The following is a 19,338-nucleotide window of genomic DNA, read 5'->3' as shown; positions in this document are numbered from 1 at the left end:
GTATTCGATACACCGTGTGTCAAAAACACTTTTTGGTACCAACATGACCGTGTACCAAAAAGCAGACGAGATGTGATTGTGTATCAAAAAAGTCATTTTCGGCACACGGTGTACTCTATATTCGGTACACCGTGTGCCGAATATGAATGTTAAATTAATAAATACAATTATATGTTATCTATTTCGGCAAATACGCTCAAGTATATTGTCTAATTTTGGATTTTGGCTCCTTTCAGGCCCGTGCTGGCTGCACTCCACACAAAACGGCACCGCGCTCGGTTACAGCGACTTGCAACAGCAAACCGCCCAAAAATACTAGAGAAAACTCTGCATTTCTTTGAATTATACATACTATTTTATTTCTTTTCTTTCAAAATAACAGGGCGAGCATTACCTTTTTTTATATTAAAAAAACTTAGTTTATAAGGAAAATCGGTTTTGAAAACTATACAATTGATAAACTACAGGACAACAGAACGACACCGAATCAACTACAACTGAACAACTATAAAACGACACACACACCACTCAACACAGCTCTATAATGACGTGGTCTGACGCTGGTCATAGTTGCCTAGCTCTGTAGCATCATCATGCAGTAGCTCTAACTACACCTCCATAGCTCCTCTCAAAGCGTGCCTACTGTCCATCGGAACGCAAAATGCAGCTCCTCCCGAGCCTCCAAGAGGCAAGGTGTGATCAAAGCAGTCGCCAAACCGACCAAAGCTGCACCAAGAGGTCAATGGCCACTAAAAAGCTATGATGGATTTCTAACGCGACGCCTTCTAGGAGGACATGACGTTTTTGCGCCGCCATCGCATGTTCGGAAGCTCGAACAGGGTTTTCTACCGAAGAATCCCCCACAGGTGGGGCGAGAGAAAATGTCATGACAACGCCTCAAGGGAGAAGAGCAACGCTCGAGGACGTCGCCAAAAATGCCGAGCAAGACTTTCGCTCATGTCTTCCCTGTCCCTCCACCTGTAAAACGGGGCGCACTTGAAGATACGCACAACACAACAACGGCGATGTCCTGACTAACACAAACGGAGGGCACCGACTCTACATTGACGAGCCATCGAGGTGGCCATCGGGCCGCTGCATAGTGCCATTGGGATGCCCGGCATGCGGATCAGGCCGCTGAGCGCGCGAAAACCAGCTGTTGCGCTGTGCCGCCCAGACACCACATACAGTGCACCGTCGGGCACGCAGATTCGATGCACCATACTGTGGGTCTGATCGCCGAGGTTGCCACAGACGCTGAGCACAATAACAAGAAACTACATACTTGTGAGAGGGAAGAAGAGAGGGAGAGAGAAAGAGAGAAGGGGAAGGGAGCTGGGCAAGCACTGCAAAAATAGTCTTTCTCGCTGTCTTTGTAATTGCACGGGCTTTCGATGGCCTGCTCAAGCGGTAGCAAGGTGGGAGGGAGAAGGAGAGCCTATACAGCATGGATGGAGAACGTGGCTACAGCATGACCAGTTACTCCATTAGTAGCCTTAATCACACACGTGGATGGAGAACGTGGTGACAACGGTAACCCAAAAGAAGAAGAGAATAACAGATAGAGAAACATACGTTGGTAAATTTTTTGACTCGTGTAATAACAATGATGAATTAATTGTTTTCCATAAAAACGAGAGTTGCATTGCTCCCGTTGCGTTGCAGTTTGGTACTTTTTTTTAAGATGGGAACAGCTGAGCAACAAGGAACTACTTTTCTCACATGTGAATACAGAGCACTATACAGCTAGCTAATCTTTTCGGCTTTTTCCCGTTCTCGCGGAAGGCGCGTATACCTAATTTTTGTTGAATTATGCGATTCGAATTCCAATATGGTTAGGTCGGGAGAATGCGGAACAGTGATAGAGATTCTGACCGGCTAATGCCTCGCAACTTAGCGTACCTTTTGATGAGATGAATGTTTCTGACTGCCATCATTTTAATCCTATCGCAATTCAAGCTGCAGCACCCCCTTTTTTTTTCGAGAACTGCAGCACTGATTAGTTACAGTTAGCATCTGCTTCTTTCTTCCTGGCAAGAACCCACAGCCTAGCGTATCCCTAATAAATCGCCTGTTCAGAAGAACATTTCTTTGCGCTTAGATTTCTAGCTGGGAAAAAAAACTGATGCGGCAAACAAATTAAAGATGAGAGAGAAATAGCTTATTTTTTATAAAAGAAATTAGCTTTTGAAGCAAGTCTAGATAACTGTGAGATAATTATCTTTGAAAACCTTAAAAAAGTAACCGTATATGTATATATATATATATATATTAAAAGTTTATTTTTTAAAAACAATTTCTTACTCTTTTCTTTTAGACATCATCTGAGAAATAAGAGTGACCTTAGCATCCCGGCCTCACTTTTGTAGCAGTGGCACACTACCGGTAGCGGTGAAGTAGAGGATTCAAACACGCGCGATTGCCTTTGATGGCTTGCACTCCACGTGTTGCAGCCTGAGGCTTAGGAGACTTCACCCAACAGAGTAGTACATTCGTTCGGTCCGGGTTGGCCGAGCTGATGCTACATCGACCAAATAATATGCAATGTTGTTCAAGCAATGCAATGTTGTCAAACATAACGGGACCGACCGAAGTCAACGCGGAATCGTAATCACACTGCACTACAGGACCTAATAACAGGGTAGCTATCACGACAATGCCACTTGAACTGACACACAATAACACATACCGACATACGAAGCCTGTCAGCGGGCCAAATTGCTGCGTCTTCCAACAGGCGATATGAGTAAGTTGCAAAATTTTAAAACCGAAGTATATATTTGTAATTTTTAGATTTAAAAGATACTCCGTATTAAAATAAAAAAGATCGGCCTCGCGGTTCTACCAAATGGGCCTAATCTATAGCTAAAAATGGGGCACATGATAGGGCGTGGGCCAGACTTGCATAGTGCTTTGTATGGGCTCTCAAGGACCATGTAGTCAAAGCCCAAAAGATAACCCTCGTGTCGACGGTTACTCCTCGTTCTCGTCTTCCCCTGCTCGCTTCGCCCTGCCCTCATCGAGGCGAACCAACCCGGCCCAATCCCCCCCGCGGCGACGCCAATCGCCCTCGCCTCCGCCTCCGATGGCCGCCCGGCGCGGTCCCCACGTCATCAGGCTGCACGACACCAACCCGCCACTCCTCGGCCGCGCGCCGGGGGCGCCGCCCGCGGCCGCGGTGTCCTCCGCCGTTGCGCACCCTGCCTTCGCGGCGATCGAGGAGCGCCTCGTCGCCCGGGACCAGGACATCCAGGAGCTCCTCGTCGACAACCAGCGGTTCGCCGCCACGCACGTCGCGCTCCAGCAGCAGCTCATCGCGGCGCAGCACGAGCTTCGGGCGGTGCACGTCGCCTCCACCAGGGCCCGCGCCGAGCGCGAGGGCGAGGTGCGCGCCCTCGCCGACCAGGCGGCGCACATCGAGGCCGAGGCGCGGACCGTGGCCGAGGCGCGCGACGAGGTTGACCGGGTCCACGCCGACATACGGGTTCTCGCTGCGGCGCGCAGTGAGCTCATGAACCGGCTTCAGGGCCTCCGAGAGCAGCTCGCGCACGCGCAGGCCGAGGCGGGTAAGACCGAGGCCGTCCGTGCTCAGATTGAAACCATGCGCCGGGAGATCCAGAAGGGCAGGTATTACTGTTGATTCGTTTCATCACTTAGGTTTGACCTCTAGTGCTAAATATGCCTTTTGATGATTAATGCGTCGAATTTGCCAGCGTAAAAGCACATTCCATGACATATGTAGGATAATAACGAGATGTATGTTCTATAGCAGTCTAGAACCTGCTGACGGAACTGCTTCATATAGTTGTAATGCATGCAAAGCATCCCTTATTCTGTTTAAATTCTACACATTACTTTGTAAGAAGCAAAGTTACTAGTATGCCAATTGCGTAGGGTTTGGTAAGAGCAGACTGATCATACCTCACAATATATGACTTTGGAGGTTAGTCATTTTAGTCGATACTAGTGTATTGATTATGGTTTTCTAGAACCTCTTGGTATGCTGGTTGCATGTTTGTATGAGTGGAAGTCTGAAGGCATGTATCGTGATCACATTTCTAAGTTGAGGCATTTTGGATAGAAAGATACAGCTACCCGATTCTGCTACATGTTGTGCTATAAGCTTTGGCTGGTTTATTGAAATTTAGATGCATAGGAGCTATTTAATTTATTATGGTCTGCTCATCTGCCAAGTGTTGAGCATCACTCACTTCATTCATTTCTTCATGGGAAAAAACTGAGAGGCTACGATGCAGGCCATTTCACCACACATTTCATGCCGCATGTTTCCAGTGGCTACAAACTAGAGGGTGTAGCACACTACACTTCCGTTAGGCCAAGTAGTGAACCTAATAGCCTTTTAGTTTTAGAATATGAGGGCAATGTTCAATAAGTTATAGTTATTGCATTTATAGCAGCTCTATAAGCTATTTCCCTGCTTGTGTTGAACATTTTTGCTAGTTGCACTAATTGGTATAAACCTGATTCAAATCCAAATACATATGTAAGTCCAGCATCTGGCCAAAGCCTAATTAGTTAAACCCTAGTTAATTTTGGTGCAGATACACAAAATTTAGGTTTGAGCTTGTACATAGTAAACGTGATCCAACCAAGAATGAAGAGTGGTGTGGGTGCATCTTATGCAAGAGCTTACCAGCTCATTTATATCAATCCATCCATCGATCTGCCACTGCATCCACCGACCCACCTCAATCACACTAGTCTCTCTGTTCACAAATAATTACCACCTCTAATTCAGTGGAAGCTAACTTTCTTTGTTACCTTTTAGTAATAATAATGTGTAAATAGTTAAAATGTGTAATAATAGTAAAATGCTTCTTACGGCAAATCTAAATATATTATTTTCACACTACCTAACTAAATATTTCGAAAATTATGATTGTTAATTTTTTAATAGTTAACAACATTATTGATATAGTACCATATAACACTTTCGAATTCAATAAAATGAGTTTTTCTCATCACAAGGTATAAAATGGATACTGCCAAATAAAATATTGGAATGATAAATTTACTGCACATGAAAGAAGACTTTGTTAGGAACCATATCACTTTGAAGCTTCTCCTGCAGGGATGGCTTTTTTCTGCTATAGCAACTGTTACACTGTGCATCTCATCTATTGCAATGCCCCAAAAGAGGTTAATGCACAGGAGTTGGAGATGTACAATCTGCAAGAAACACCCTACACTATGGGATAACTACACAACATATACAATACATCTAACACCCCCCTCAAACTCATGGTGGATCCACAATACTGAGTTTGGAGAGGAAATAACTATGTTCTACCCTTGTTTGTGCCTTCGTAAAGAAGTCGGCTAACTGGAGCTCGAAAGGAACGTAGTGAAGAGCCACATCCTAATCATGCACTTGCGATCCCATGTAGAAAGCATCCACACTGATGTGTTTGGTGAGCTCATGCTTCACTGGGTCCTGAGCAATATTGATCGTGTTGGATTTGATCATGCGAGAGGTGGGTTGGAAGAACACACACGCGGGCACACATCGGGCACAAGAGTTTTCTAGCTGCTAATAGCTTATAATGGTTTTAGAGTTCCAAAGCTTCCTTTACAACCAGAAAGAGGGGGGGGGGGGGACCAATATACAGGGTGTAGTAACTGGCATCCTTCTGCTACAGTAACCGATATACTTTTGATACAGTAACCGATATACTGTTGCACCAGTAACTGACATAGCAAAAGATTAAACTAACACAAACCAACACATAAGGATTAAGTAACAGATCGCACCAGTGCTGTTAGAAGAAAGAGGAGTGGGTGCTTTACCGGCGACGGTGGCATGCCGTGACGGCGAGATGCGGATTGAGAGCCTTGGGCTCTGATACCTTGTTACACTGTGCACCTCATCTATTGCAATGCTCCAAAGGAGGATAATGTACAGGAGCTGGAGATGTACAATATGCAAGAAACACCCTACACTGGGGATAACTACAAAACATATACAATACATCTAGCTAGGCTTACTGGGGCATTTAGGATGTGTCTCGAACCAAAATAATGATAATTTGGCCTCTTCACCTACCCATGAGGCTTGCTTGTCAAAAATCTTTCTGCACTGTTGATATTTATCTAATGGCTCTTGCTATGTTCCATGCGAGTGGATATGCTGTTTTTCTCTGATGTCTTTTGCATAATATTGACAGAGCTGCGGTTGATTTTGAAAAGAAGGCACATTCTGATAACCTTGAACAAAGTAAAGCAATGGAGAAAAACATGATCTCTGTGGCTAGTGAGATCGAGAAGCTTCGAGGAGATCTTGTAAATGCTGAACAGCGGGTCGCTGCTGTCACCCCAACAGCAGCAGTTGCTAACCCTGGTATCATTCTGAATCTTTTTTGAGCATATTACCCCTTTCCTTAAAATTTAAGTATCTAGGGAGGAAAGGCTTAGCTGCTTGGGCACTTAGCATATAACCATCATGGCATCGTAGGCTGTTAGACTCTAAACCAATTGCTTTTAGCAGCCATAGGGCCACTTGCGGTTGCAGCATGGCTTTCCGAAATTTATACAGATTCCAGTGAGCTTTTGCTGTTATAGCTTCAAAAAAGAAGCTTTAACTAATTTTTTTATCCAAAAGTACTTTAGAAATTTATAAGTGCATTTGAAAGTCCTCCATGATACTAAATGGAACCATTTGTGACTTGAGCTTATTAGTTTATGGCCTGTTTCTAGTTCGACCGGCTTAAGGTAAAAGTCTAGCTTTTGGGGCTTATGGCAGAGAAGGAAAAAAACTAATAGAAATCAAAGAAACCGTTTGGTAAGAATAGTAGCCACTCCCACATCTTCTGGCTTCTTTAAATACGTGGACTTTAGCTTCTCAAGAAACCAGGTGAAAAGGCCAGCCTTCTTTTATCCTGGAGAAGTTGTAGCTGAAGCTAGGCCCGACAGGCCCTTAGGCAGGATACTTCTTAGTTCTTACTAAAAATTGCATTAACTTTCTTGTGTCATTGTCCTGAATTAGTTTTTCTTTTTATGTAATCCTATCTCAGGGTATGCTGCAACTTATGGCAACTCTGGGGCAACGTATACCGCAACATATGGCAATCCTGAGGCAACATATGCTGCACACTCATATTCTGATGCTTATAGCACTAATCAGGTCTGTTGACTTGCTTTATGAATGTTCTCTTACTTTGTTTTAGTTTTAACTACAACATTTGTTGCCTAGATTGATATTGCATATAAAAGATGTAGTCTAACAAACCACACTAATGAAATATGTTTTAAGGATTGATTCTCTTTTGTTTTATTTGAACTTCCATTGTTTTATTTTAGATTATTTATGGCCTACCCTTTCACTTTCCTCTTGCTTCTCCTCTTTTGCGTTACATTTCACATTTTTAACCCTTAACATGGGTTTTTATATCTTCCAGGTATATTGAACTTTGTTTCCGCTCCTTTGTGTATTGCACCAAGTTTCTAAATGATTTGCATTGCCTTGTTGTTTAGTATTTCTGTAGTTTCCTTCTTTATTTGTAAGAAGTGGAGTAGAATGGCATGGTCCCACTCTTTTATACCTTAGTTAATAGCATCCGGTGTTTACATATTACTTGTGGTGGTCTATGCTAGATAGGGATGCAAGTGGGTACCCAATGGGTGGTTTGGGTCACCACTCTAGTTTATTTAGCCTCTGAATCAAAGGAATAACTGTTAGGTGGAAGTGCATTTTTAATTTTTTAGGGTTTTGCGTCGACCAAAAAAAACTTGCATTCCTAATGCTATAGCCTATATGTTCATAAAGTATGGGAACCACTTGCATGGTTGCACCAGAAATTTATGTCCTGTCCTGTTGGGGATTTATTTCTGGAATGATGCATGTAGATCCTATCAATAAAGTGACTATTGCACATTGATTCTCATTTGGTCAAACGGAGGTACTTTTCGTTTTAAACAATGGAACAAATGAGTGTCTATTGCTAATACGTTTTGCCAAACAGAGTGGTAGATATTTTTTGGTTTTTACTATTGTTTTTCTAAAGCATCTTTAAAATAAGCACTGCACAAAACAGCAGCGCAGCAGCAAACTGACCTTGTATATGATTTTACCAATGATTTTTCTAGTGACCAGTGTATTACTCTTTATTATTGATACCTGTATCTTCTTGTCAGGCTCATATGCACACTGACGTCAATTCTCATTACATGACTCAACCTGTTTCCTATGCACAATACGGGAACCAGCACACCAATGTTCAAAGATGACTGCCGACTCAAGATTGACTTGGTTGCTGTCTCCGGCTTGATCAGTGTAAAAGGATACTTTTAGTGCCAAATTAAGCATGTTAGAGATATGCATTACATGGAAGTGCTGGAAATCCTGTTCACGTATTTTTCAGTTAATCTGTGTCGGAACGTATAAGTCGGTTGAAGCAACATCTTTTCCTCAACTTCTCGATTTACCACAACCCTGATGACTCATCAGTCAGTTCTGCAAATCGGTGTACTTATTCATGGATGTTGATGACTCAACATGTTAGCGGTGCAGTCATTTGTACATATAATGGATAATGGCAGCAAGTTGCAGTTTCTGTAGCCATTCTCTTATGCATTCGGTCATGTGTTTTTCGCCGAGACCAAGCTTGTTTGCTGTTGCATGCGAGACTGCGAAAATTTGCTCCTTTTATGCCCAGCAGAGAAGGCCATATCATCGGTTCATTTATGCTCTGAAATAGATTAAGAAATAAACATGGACCCGTTTACTTCAAGCTGTGGTTTAAACCATTGTCTTACACCTGAGATTCTGAAAGTAGAGGAGTGCCAGCATGTGTAAACTTTTGTGGCATCTTTTTTAGAGGAAGTTTTTCTCTATCTCGAGAGCATGTAGCCTGCAAAATTAGAAGAAAAAGCGTAAGGTTCGACAGATACTTTCATGCCCAACCGAGCCCATGTTTAAGGAAGGACAAGTGTTAATATAGGGATCCATTGCAGCCCACAGTCTAAGCTCTTTACTATGGGCTCAAAACTTAAAGGCCCATAATATATATACTTCTCTTGGTCTCGGTAGGCCATGAGCCCATGAGAGCTGATGACCCCTCCCGTTTGAGTTTTAGTACCACCTCGGAAGCCGAAGTTGGTTGCGTCTTGAGCTCTTGCTATAAAACAAGCGCCTGGTGCTCCGTTTCTCCATACTTACCTGGACGGGGTCGACGGGCGATCAATAAGGCTCGTGGCCTAGGCCAGTGGCCCGCATTGCACTTGGCGGGTGCGCTGGCTTACCATCTCCCCAAGTGGGAGAGTGGACGTCATAATTTGTGGTAGAGGGGGTACGCGTTCGCGCGGCCCCTGCCAATTAAGTGAAATTAAATTGTGTTCTTCTGGCTCTGTTAATTGGTTGAGAGGGGTTATTACGTGTTCTGCCCCTCGGTTTGATGTAGTCTGTTAATTGGCTCTGTTATTGGGTTGAGGAAGTGGGGTTCTACATTCTGCCCCAGTTTGATTTAGTAATAAACGTATCTCTATTGGTTGAAATTGTATTCATCAATATACGTTCTAACCTTCTTTATTTATGATTGAAACAATCCTGTAAGCATAATAGACAGTCATGTTTACCTAAGCTTACTTGACCTTTAAGTTTAGTACCATGAAGTAGGAATTAACACAAAAAATAAATCATGTATTACAAATCAACGCAACAAATTGTGTTAGTACCATGATGTAGGCATTAACACATGAAACTAAAACGTGCATTGCCATTCAATGGAAAAAATTGTGAGCATGGAGACTTTGACACAAAGAGTCCGCATAATGCCATTGTGATTCAGTCGCGTGAGAGTACGTACGTAGCACGTGGCAGCCCAGCGTCACACTGCCACATGTAAAATCCAGCGCACCGTGCTCCGCGCAATCGTGGCCGTCCCGCGACGTCCCCACGCGATCTACCATCCAGATGGCGCGGGGCAACACGTAACCGGCACCGGCCCGGTCGCCGTCCAAAGCATCAAAAGACTCGAACCAACCAGCCCTCCTCCCACCGGAACAGAAGCGAAAACATCAAATCGAATCTTCGCCATGGCTCGGCGCACGCCCCTCTCGCCGCTGCTCATCCTCCTCGTCGTCGCCGCGCTCCTCGCGGCCGCTCCCCTCCCGCCGGCGGCCGGCGCCGACGCGTTCGATGTCCGCCGCCACCTCTCCACCGTCACCAGGTGCCGCTTCGCTCGTTACTCTAGGCTCCAGTCACTGATCCGAAGTCTGAATTTGTTCGCCGGCGGGTTCGTCGGGTCCTGGGATTTGAGTTAGTTTTGGGTGCTAGGTGTTTGCATCGCGTTATTGGGAGACTGGGCCTAGGGCTTGGGGATGGGTGGGGGTTGGGGGGGGGGGGGTTGAGGCTGGCCGGAGTTGGGGAAGGACGCATCCGCCGCAGCGGCGCTTCGTGTGGTGGAGACGAATCTGTACTGGACAAGCTGACCACGCTACCCTGTGGCCTCCAGCCGCAAACGCTGGTGAAAAATGAGGGGAGTCGTGGGCATGAGCGCTAGGAGGAGGCGAGTAGCGAAGGGGTGCGATTCCTGGTACCTACAGCGCCCTAGAGTCCTCCACATCTCTGCCTTCGTCTGACGCCACCACCCACACTCCCCGGACTTAGATAAACTTCTGATGGATGATTTTTTTTTAATTATCAGTATTTGTCCGTCTAATTGTAAACTTGAACATGTTATGTTTTAGCTTGCAGTATGGATAATGGATCTGTGGTAATTTGTAGACCTGACGTTTAGAAGAGTAGATGGCTATATCTAGGTGCTACATTAGTATCATTTCAAAATGTAGTTGTGATCTTATGGCATTTTGTTGGAATAGAGTGCATTTTAGAAGTGTTAAAAATGAAAGGGGGCTTGATTAGAGCTCCTATCAGTAATGAATGTGATCTGAATGTACTATTGTGTAAATCGTTTCCTGGTCCCACCACTTCTTCCTTAAACTGAAGGTCTAATCCCTTTGTGATTTCCAGGTACGATGTGGCCAGAGGTGCCAGTAGTGTCATCTCCATGCCATCAATCTCAGATGGGTGCCGTGTGATCCACCTCAATCTAGTGGTAAGTTTGCTTCCCTACACTTTTCTGCCCTTGTGCTACCCAGTTCTAGTGCATTTCCATGTGTTTGTGTTCTTCCAGTTTGTGTGAAGGAGAATAGTGTAACTAATACCCATCATATTTGTAATATGGTTACATGGTGCTAAGCTCTTTTCTGCGTTTGGAAAGTTCCTAATGTGTAATGGAGAAACGGTTAATATTCTAAATCTAATCTCGAATAAAATGATACAATGCACAAAAAGAAGTGCATATTTAGGTGGGATAATACTGAAATTATTTGGTAATTTGTTTTTTGTTTTCCAGGCAAGACATGGGACTCGCTCTCCTACTAAGAAGCGAATTAAGGAGCTGGATAGTTTGGCAGTTCGGCTGAAAGCTCTTATAAATGAGGCAGAACAAGGCCCTCAGGGCGATTCTCTGAAGAAAATTCCATCCTGGATAAAGGGGTGGGAGTCGCCTTGGAAGGGTAGGACTAAAGGTGGTGAGCTGATTATTGAAGGAGAAGAAGAGTTGCACAACTTAGCTACCAGAGTGAAGGAGAGGTTTCAAGACCTATTTGATGACGAATATCACCCTGATGTATATTCAATAAGAGCAACTCAGGTCAGCTCCGAGATAGCTTCTTTGATATGCTTCCATGTATATTCTTACATCTATATATCATTATTATCCTCTTTTCATCCTCGCAAGAAAGGCAAAGAATACTTATGGCATATTTGGATTGTCGTATTGCCTTCTGATTCTTTTCACTGTTGTTTCTGGAGAAAGGACCTATTGTGGAAATATTCTTGATTTACACGAAGGTGAATCTGGTTACTGAGCAGAATAGGTGAATCTGCATAGTTGTTTCCGAAATGCTGCAGTTGCAGCCAACAGTCATTTTCATTCTATCACAGTGTGTCAAACTGGTGTAGGACATTAAATGTTTCTGATTTCTACTGTGGCACGGTAGGTTAACTATTGCTATATTTTTTGAAATGCAGGTTCCTCGAGCATCAGCTAGTGCAGTAGCATTTGGTTTGGGACTGCTTTCTGGGAAAGGAAAGCTTGGACCAGGGAAGAACCGTGCCTTTTCTGTTCTCAGTGAGAGTCGTGCAAGTGATGTTTGTCTGAGATTCTTTGACAGCTGTGAGACATACAAGGTACTATTTATGGTAGCACTAACATTTTTGAGAAATAATAAGAAAAAATCATGTAAATGTGTTTCTGTGACCTGAGTACTTGATTCTTTATTCTGTTGTCTCTGTGCTCTCCTTCCATCCTTCTTGAGGCAGCATATACCTTGGTCTTATTTGAAAAATGTTTTAAAATAATTTGATATCTGAAGTACCCTACTTTGAACGAGCCTTGAGGCTGTACCTTATAGAAAGACACAATTTGGCAGTAGTGATGCCAAATGGTGCTACCATGTTGCGCTAGTTACTAAAAATTTCATACCTTGTGTATGTTCTCTTATAAAAAACTGATCTAGAGATGTTACTATATGGTTTCGTGCATTGTTTTATGTGATGTATTCACTCGTCTGTTTGCACCTGGTTGGTACATTTGCCACTCATTAACTTTGCCTCAGCTGCTTTTATTCCCTCTCTTTTTTTAGAAGGGTCACACTCATGTCTCTCTCCTTGTGCCTTGTATGTTAAGTCTATTTTTTGTGGTTATTTCCTCTTAGGCGCTAGTAAATTGTTGATTACTATTTGGCCGAAGAACATAACTTTGAAACCATTTCCAGGCATACAGAAAAAGAAAGGAGCCTGATGTTGAGAAGCAAAAGGAACCGATTCTAGAGCATGTTACAGCTGCACTTGTCAGTCGTTATCACCTCAATTTTACAACTCAGGATGTTGCTTCCCTCTGGTTTCTTTGTAAGCAGGTAATGAGTGAAGAGTGAAGTATGAAAAATGGAGCAGGGGATTTCTGCCACATGTTTCTGAAAATACCTACCTCAATGCTCTAGAGTTAAATATGATTAACTTTTGGATGTTTTGTAATGCAGGAAGCATCTTTATTGAATATAACCAATCAAGCTTGTGGGCTTTTTAATGAAGCTGAGGTAGGCCGCCTTTGGACAGACAGCTTTTGGCATGCTTCATGCTTGAAATTTCTTGCATGTTAATTTTTTTATCTTTATCTTTTTTTTTGGTGCTTGGTGGACGAAACCACTGCATAAATATAAGGCCTTATAACTTTTTAATGTGACTGCTAGTTTGCAAATAGAATATCATCTTCATGAGGTGGCGGTGCTTATTATGCTTCAGAAAGTAGATAAGATCTATGCACATTCACTTAGTTGTGCATTCATGACACATGTGGTTCCCTTCATAGTATTTTCATAAGCCATAGCAGTTTATGCAGCTCCAGCTATCCATAAACTTAGACCTCCCAGACTCCCAGTTGGTAGACAGTGAAATATTCTCATTTCTCAACTGTACTTCATCGTTCAGTTTTGGTTGGTTGAGAGCAAACCCTGTTGGATCCAATCTGTGCGCTGATCTTGAAGTTTTTTTCTTTCTTTTTTGGGGTGAAGATTGCTGCTCTTGAAGTTCGAGTATGCTACATAAAAATTGTGTCTTAACAAACAGTATGGCAAGTTTTGGACAGGCACCTTAGTTTAGTTTCTTTCGGTAATCAATTGTTGTCTCGTGCTTTACCTTTTGTGTTTAGTATTATATGTTCAGCTAAGTTAAATGTATAATTGCTCAGATTGTCCCTGGAGTCTTTCTTCATCACCATACTTATTATCTGACTGGTGTACGCAATCATTGAAGTAACTTTAATTGTTTAAAGCACTGGCACACTTTGCTTTTGTTTGCTAATGTGAAACTGCTCAGGTTTATTTTCTAGAGTGGACAGATGATTTGGAGGGTTTTGTTCTAAAAGGCTATGGTGAGTCAATTAACTACCGAATGGGACTGCCATTGCTTAAGGATGTTGTCCAGTCAATGGAAGAAGCAATCGTAGCTAAAGAAGGTAGCTGTATTTCCTGACTCCAGCAAAGTTAGCTGGTTGTTAAGTATCTGCTTCCAGCCGTTTTACCCTTTGTGCTGTTGTTCACCATTGTGATGTGGTTTGCTTGTAGTACTAGCTATTCATTACATTGAGTCTTCCCTGTACCTAGCAGGTTGGATCTTACTGGATATCTAGCTAGAAAAGGCAATGCTCTTAAGCAGTACCTAACGTAGTAATCAGACCAAAACAAAGTATTACAAATAATGCTGAGTTTAAGCGTTGGATTGAAATTTAATTCTTGATATCTCAGAAAACTGGCCTGATGGTACATATGAAAAGGCAAGGCTCCGATTTGCACATGCAGAAACTATTGTTCCTTTCAGCTGCCTTCTTGGTCTTTTTCTTGATGGCTCAGGTATGTTTTTTGTCCTTCGCCTAATTCATTGGTGCATGAATTCTCTCTGTGAATGATTGGTTATATTGATGACTAATGGCTCATTTGACATGTCACATATACCTAGATTTTGATAATATACAACGGGAGGAAGCATTGGACCTACCCCCTATGCCACCACAGGGAAGAAACTGGAAGGGCAGTGTTGTAGCCCCTTTTGCTGGTAACAATATGCTGGTTTTATACCAATGCCCAGGCAAAATTTCGGATGGCAGCACGACTTCTGGGGGTCAAAATAAATACTTCATTCAAGTTCTACACAATGAACTCCCAGTTTCAATGCCAGTAAGACTTGTTACTTCCATTTTCTTTGTGTTTCATTCAACTATTTTTTCTGCTCAGCTGCTGGGGTGTAACCAAAATGTTCAGCCCTCTTTTGTTCCCCTAAAGTTTGGGAAGTTTACTTTTGGTAGTAGAGGGAGAGGTGCTCTACTCAGTCAAATAACTTGTAGTCAAATCCAATCAAAAGGAAAAAAATAATGATCTGTATCCTCTGTCATTTTGCTCTTTTGTTTGTTCGTACCATCTGTCAGATATCTAATCTTAATCCTCGCAAAAAAAAATCCGTGGAAGTAGAACTTCAAAAATTAATATTTTGGGTTAGGGATTTAAACAGGGATGGATGGATCATTGATGGACTCACATAATCACATATATGGCGTTAATCGGTATTATAGTCAGTTAGTGGTGTCCTTCTGGAGTCTACACTAGACGTAAAGACGTAAAGATATTGCGTACAGTGAGCTTAGCATACAATGAGTCCTAATAGTTGTAGTCTCTTGTAGTAAGCTAGTTTGATTAATATCGGTAAACGAAATCCCCTAATGAATCTCCATCTGTTGGACCGTGGATGCAGGGTTGTGGCAACAAAGATTTCTGTCCATTCGAGGAGTTCAAGGTAAATATAACACGGGATCTCATGTTCAAGTGTCACACCCAAGATACATACAGTATATTTCTGTTCAGTTCTCCGAAGAACGTTTCTGATCAACGTTGTCTGCGAATACAGGAGAAGATAGTGAAACCGCACTTGAAGCATGACTACGACCTGATATGCAAGGTTAAGCCGCCGGTGGCAAGAGAGGAGCCTGCTTCCTTCATGTCGAACTTCTTCTCAGGATTGTTCTCGCAGAAGGGGTACAGAGTCGTCAGTGCTGAGGGTGTCAAGACTGAGTTGTAGGCCACACTAGCAACCGGTATCTGCCACCTTTCACCATCTGCTGCAACTGCGTGCGAGTTCTCGAACAACGAACGGGGTTAACCGATGCACACTAACCTGCGGTATTTTTGTACCTAGGTAGTAGTAAGACGAGGGAGTCCCAGCTGTATACTCACGAGCCACTAATGTTCATGTTCTTTGAGGAAAAAGATCCATGTGAATTCTGTTTAATTTCGGGCTCTTTTCAGTGCTGAAATGTCCGTTTCTATTCAGATTCATGCCACTTTCGTGTTCTCATCTGCGCATCGCTAGAGGTCAAAACCAATTGCTAATAGTTTGTTAGTAGTACAACGCAATGCTTTGCTATAGTTCCTCGATCAATTCCAACCCCAAACACCAATGAACTGTCAGATTGTTGACTGTTGTGAAAGATAAAAGGAATCCGAAATCCAAAAGGGGTAGCTGTTTTGTCAGATCCGAAGCGGGTGCCAACCGCATCCATCCATAAAAATCCAGTGTCCGGGAGAACGGGCTCGTAGCCTAGTGGAAGCTAGCTCCGGTGGAGCGCTCTCCGCCCGAGTTCGATCCCTGGGATCGGACTTAGGTGTCTCATCGGGATTTATTCTTAAAAATAAATTTGCAGTATTCTCAGACGTCTATGGACCACAGGGGAAGGCGACGTGCCCGTCGCTAGTGGAGCTGGATTCTTCGTGAATCTCTGGTAGACATGTGTTGGTATAGGTTTTAGTTCTAGCGTACGCTCTAGGGGTGTGTTGGTGTATGTAGGGTGCGTTATGTTCGGGTGTTCGTTCAGATACTTACAACTTATCCCCTAGATCTGAGGAATAAAAAAAAAATCCAGTGTCCGGTAGCCACTCGACAATCACGCTCCAGAGCTCATCAGAGCTTAGCTCACAGAAAGGACGGCGAGAAAGGGACACCGGAAATGGCAAGCGGAGGAGGGAAGGGGGAGACGGTACTGGTCACCGGCGCGAGCGGCTTCATTGGCTCGTGCCTCGTCCGCCGCCTCCTCGATCGCGGCTACAGCATCCACGCCGGCGTCCTCAACCCCGGTCAGTAGCAGTGCACTCCCCGCCGCTGCATATCCTCTTATTTGCGCAGCTGCGCCCTTGCAAGATTGCAGGAACCGCCACTGTTTTGCTTGCGGCAACAATGGCGTGCCGAGAGGAGTAGTTTCTTGCGTTGCGGAGGCTACAGTTATCCTGTTGTTGTCTGCGCGTTGATGTGCAGATGACAAGGCCGAGACGGACCACCTCCACGCGCTCGCCGCTGGCGCCGGCGAGGGCCGTCTCCGCGTCTTCCGGTGCGACCTCCTCGATGACGCCGCCCTCCTCGCCGCCGCGCGGGGCTGTTCGGGCGTCTTCCACCTCGCTTCCCCCTGCACCGTCGACCGCGTCATCGACCCCCAGGTACCGCGCCGTGCCGTCGTGCGTGGCCCTGCCCTCCACTCCCCTCCTCTCCCCCAGTCTAACCTGCTCGGTTTGTGGTTTCAGAGGCAGCTGATGGTGCCGGCGGTGGAAGGGACGCTGAACGTGCTGCGCGCGGCCAAGGACGCGGGCAGAGTGCGGCGGGTGGTGGTGACCTCGTCCATCTCAGCCATCGTGCCTAGCCCGGGGTGGCCGGCCGGCGAGGTCCGCGACGAGAGCTGCTGGACCGACATCGACTACTGCGAGAAGAACGGGGTGAGCCTGCCAATTGGGCAATTCCTTCTTGTTCGAGCAGCTTCACATCTCTCTCCTTCGCTTGTGGTTCAGGACAATCTGAAGAATGATGTGCATGTGTTCTTGTTTTATTCGCTTCTCAATGAATGTTTGATAATGCATACTGTACTTCTGATGAACGGAAGTTTGAATTTTGGAACAACTTAGTCCAATCGCATTGTATTCTAGTTTTATTATGCATCATGTTGCATGATATATATGATGGTATGATCAGCTTGGAAAACTCAGTGAACGTCAATTACACTGGAAAATGTTTGCAGAATTTCCAGGATGGAACTTCTTCAGGGCTTCAATTTTCATCAGCAATTTCGCTGTTATCTCAGGTCCTCTTTGCTATTGCATAGGTTTGGTACCCTGCTTCGAAGACACTGGCAGAGAAGGCAGCATGGAAGTTTGCAGAGGAGAACGGATTAAATCTGGTTGTGGTTAATCCAGGGACTGTTATGGGACCCATAATTCCACCAGCCATCAACGCTAGCATGTCCATGCTTGTTCGCCTCCTGGAAGGTATGCACACTATTTTGATTGTGTAATCATTGCTAAGCTTAGACCATAGTTGGAAATTCTGAATGATACTCTTCATTTTATAAATGAAATTTTTTAGTGATACTCTGATCATCTCTTAGTCCTTACAGTAAGTCTGTTAGTCCAACTATCCCACTCAATTGTTCTTGCAATAGCAGAAACCAAACATTTTTGGCCCTTTGATGCTATCCTCACATGTGATGGATATGTTACAAGAGTTCTAGCTCAAAACAACCTAATCAAACTATACTGAATATTCCATGATGATGTGCACTGGGGTGTACGATTGGCTCTTTCCTCAGCTCTAGACCCTTTTCTGCTTGAACAAATTTCTCTTTCAGATTCAGTTCAGGCAGCGGTATTATTTGGTTGATAAATGATCATGCATTGACACTGTGTTAACAAAAGTTGCATGTATTATTCATAATACTTTTTCTTGTTTGCGGGCTGCTCCTTATGCCATTGCCATGAGATCAGGGAAACATTGAAGCACACCTTTCTGCTTGCAGGTTGCACAGAGGAGTATGCAGATTTCTACATGGGGCCAGTCCATGTGGAAGACGTTGCGTTGGCCCATATCCTGCTGTTCGAGAACCCATCGGCATCCGGGAGGCATATCTGCGTCGAGTCCATCGCTCACTGGAGCGATTTCGTGGCCAAAGTCGCCGAGCTCTACCCCAACTACAAAGTGCCCAAGTACGCGACCAGCCAAACCACATGTTCACGATGAAATTGAATGAAATTCAGGTGTCGATGTGCGAATCTCTCGGTGTGCTTGAGCCTTTTGTCGTTGCTTTTTGTGCAGGTTCCCCAAGGACACCCAACCTGGGCTGGTGAGAGCGGAGGCTGCATCGAAGAAGCTCATCGCTCTGGGGCTGCAGTTCACTCCCGTGGAGAAGATCATCAGCGATGCTGTTGAGAGCCTCAAGAGCAGAGGGTACATCTCCTGATGGCTGGATACTGTAATGTCTTCCTGGACCTTGCTAGTATGGTTTGTAACTAGTAATAAGGATGCCACTAAATAATAATATACCGTTGGAACCGTACAATCTGAAACTAAGTTCCAATCAAATTCAGAAACAGGGAAATCTCAAAGGCGAGTTTCGAATTTCAATTGGAGATTGAAGTTTCAAGCTCCAAATCTGGAACGTAAAAGATTTCTGCAAATCGGTGTTCTTATTCATGGATGTTGATGACCCAGATATGTTAATGGTGCAGTCATTTGTACATATAATGGATAATGACAGCAAGTTGCAGTTTCTGTAGCCATTCTCTTACGCATTCGATCATGTGTTGTTTTCGCCGAGATCAAGTTTGTTCTGTTGCATGCGAGACTGCTAATATTTGCTTCTTTTATGCCAAGCAGAGAAGGCCATAGCATCAGTTCATCTATGCCCTGAAATAGATTAAGAAATAAACATGGACCTGTTTAAGGAAGCAGGA

General features: G+C 44.1%; 3 protein-coding genes and 1 non-coding gene across 4 annotated transcripts; all 4 read left to right on the top strand.

The window, feature by feature from the left end:
• The first annotated feature begins 2,992 nt into the window (after positions 1–2,992).
• Positions 2,993–8,570, top strand: LOC133915147 (protein FLX-like 1). Its single transcript, XM_062358181.1, has 4 exons — positions 2,993–3,627; positions 6,186–6,358; positions 7,032–7,141; positions 8,152–8,570. The coding sequence occupies exons 1-4, from the start codon at positions 3,086–3,088 to the stop codon at positions 8,242–8,244; spliced, it is 918 nt and encodes a 305-aa protein (XP_062214165.1). The 5' UTR covers positions 2,993–3,085; the 3' UTR covers positions 8,245–8,570.
• Positions 8,571–9,167: 597 nt separating this feature from the next.
• Positions 9,168–9,327, top strand: LOC133917209 (U1 spliceosomal RNA). The gene has a single exon (XR_009909616.1). It is a non-coding gene; the product is annotated as a U1 spliceosomal RNA (small nuclear RNA).
• A 641-nt stretch (positions 9,328–9,968) lies between these two features.
• LOC133915146 (uncharacterized) lies at positions 9,969–15,859 on the top strand. Its single transcript, XM_062358180.1, has 11 exons — positions 9,969–10,184; positions 10,988–11,072; positions 11,373–11,672; positions 12,053–12,211; positions 12,799–12,939; positions 13,063–13,119; positions 13,898–14,036; positions 14,326–14,430; positions 14,537–14,754; positions 15,326–15,367; positions 15,479–15,859. The coding sequence occupies exons 1-11, from the start codon at positions 10,051–10,053 to the stop codon at positions 15,647–15,649; spliced, it is 1,551 nt and encodes a 516-aa protein (XP_062214164.1). The 5' UTR covers positions 9,969–10,050; the 3' UTR covers positions 15,650–15,859.
• A 626-nt stretch (positions 15,860–16,485) lies between these two features.
• On the top strand, positions 16,486–19,172 carry LOC133915145 (cinnamoyl-CoA reductase CAD2-like). Its single transcript, XM_062358179.1, has 6 exons — positions 16,486–16,701; positions 16,880–17,058; positions 17,143–17,331; positions 17,715–17,877; positions 18,405–18,591; positions 18,701–19,172. Exons 1-6 carry the CDS (start codon positions 16,575–16,577, stop codon positions 18,843–18,845), a joined length of 990 nt encoding a protein of 329 aa, XP_062214163.1. The 5' UTR covers positions 16,486–16,574; the 3' UTR covers positions 18,846–19,172.
• The last annotated feature ends 166 nt before the right edge of the window (positions 19,173–19,338 follow it).

This window comes from Phragmites australis, chromosome 4 (genome assembly GCF_958298935.1).
Source record: "Phragmites australis chromosome 4, lpPhrAust1.1, whole genome shotgun sequence".
Taxonomy (NCBI): Eukaryota; Viridiplantae; Streptophyta; class Magnoliopsida; order Poales; family Poaceae; genus Phragmites; species Phragmites australis.
The sequence above is the reverse complement of the archived record's forward strand: the minus strand, read 5'-3'. Positions and strand labels throughout refer to the sequence as shown.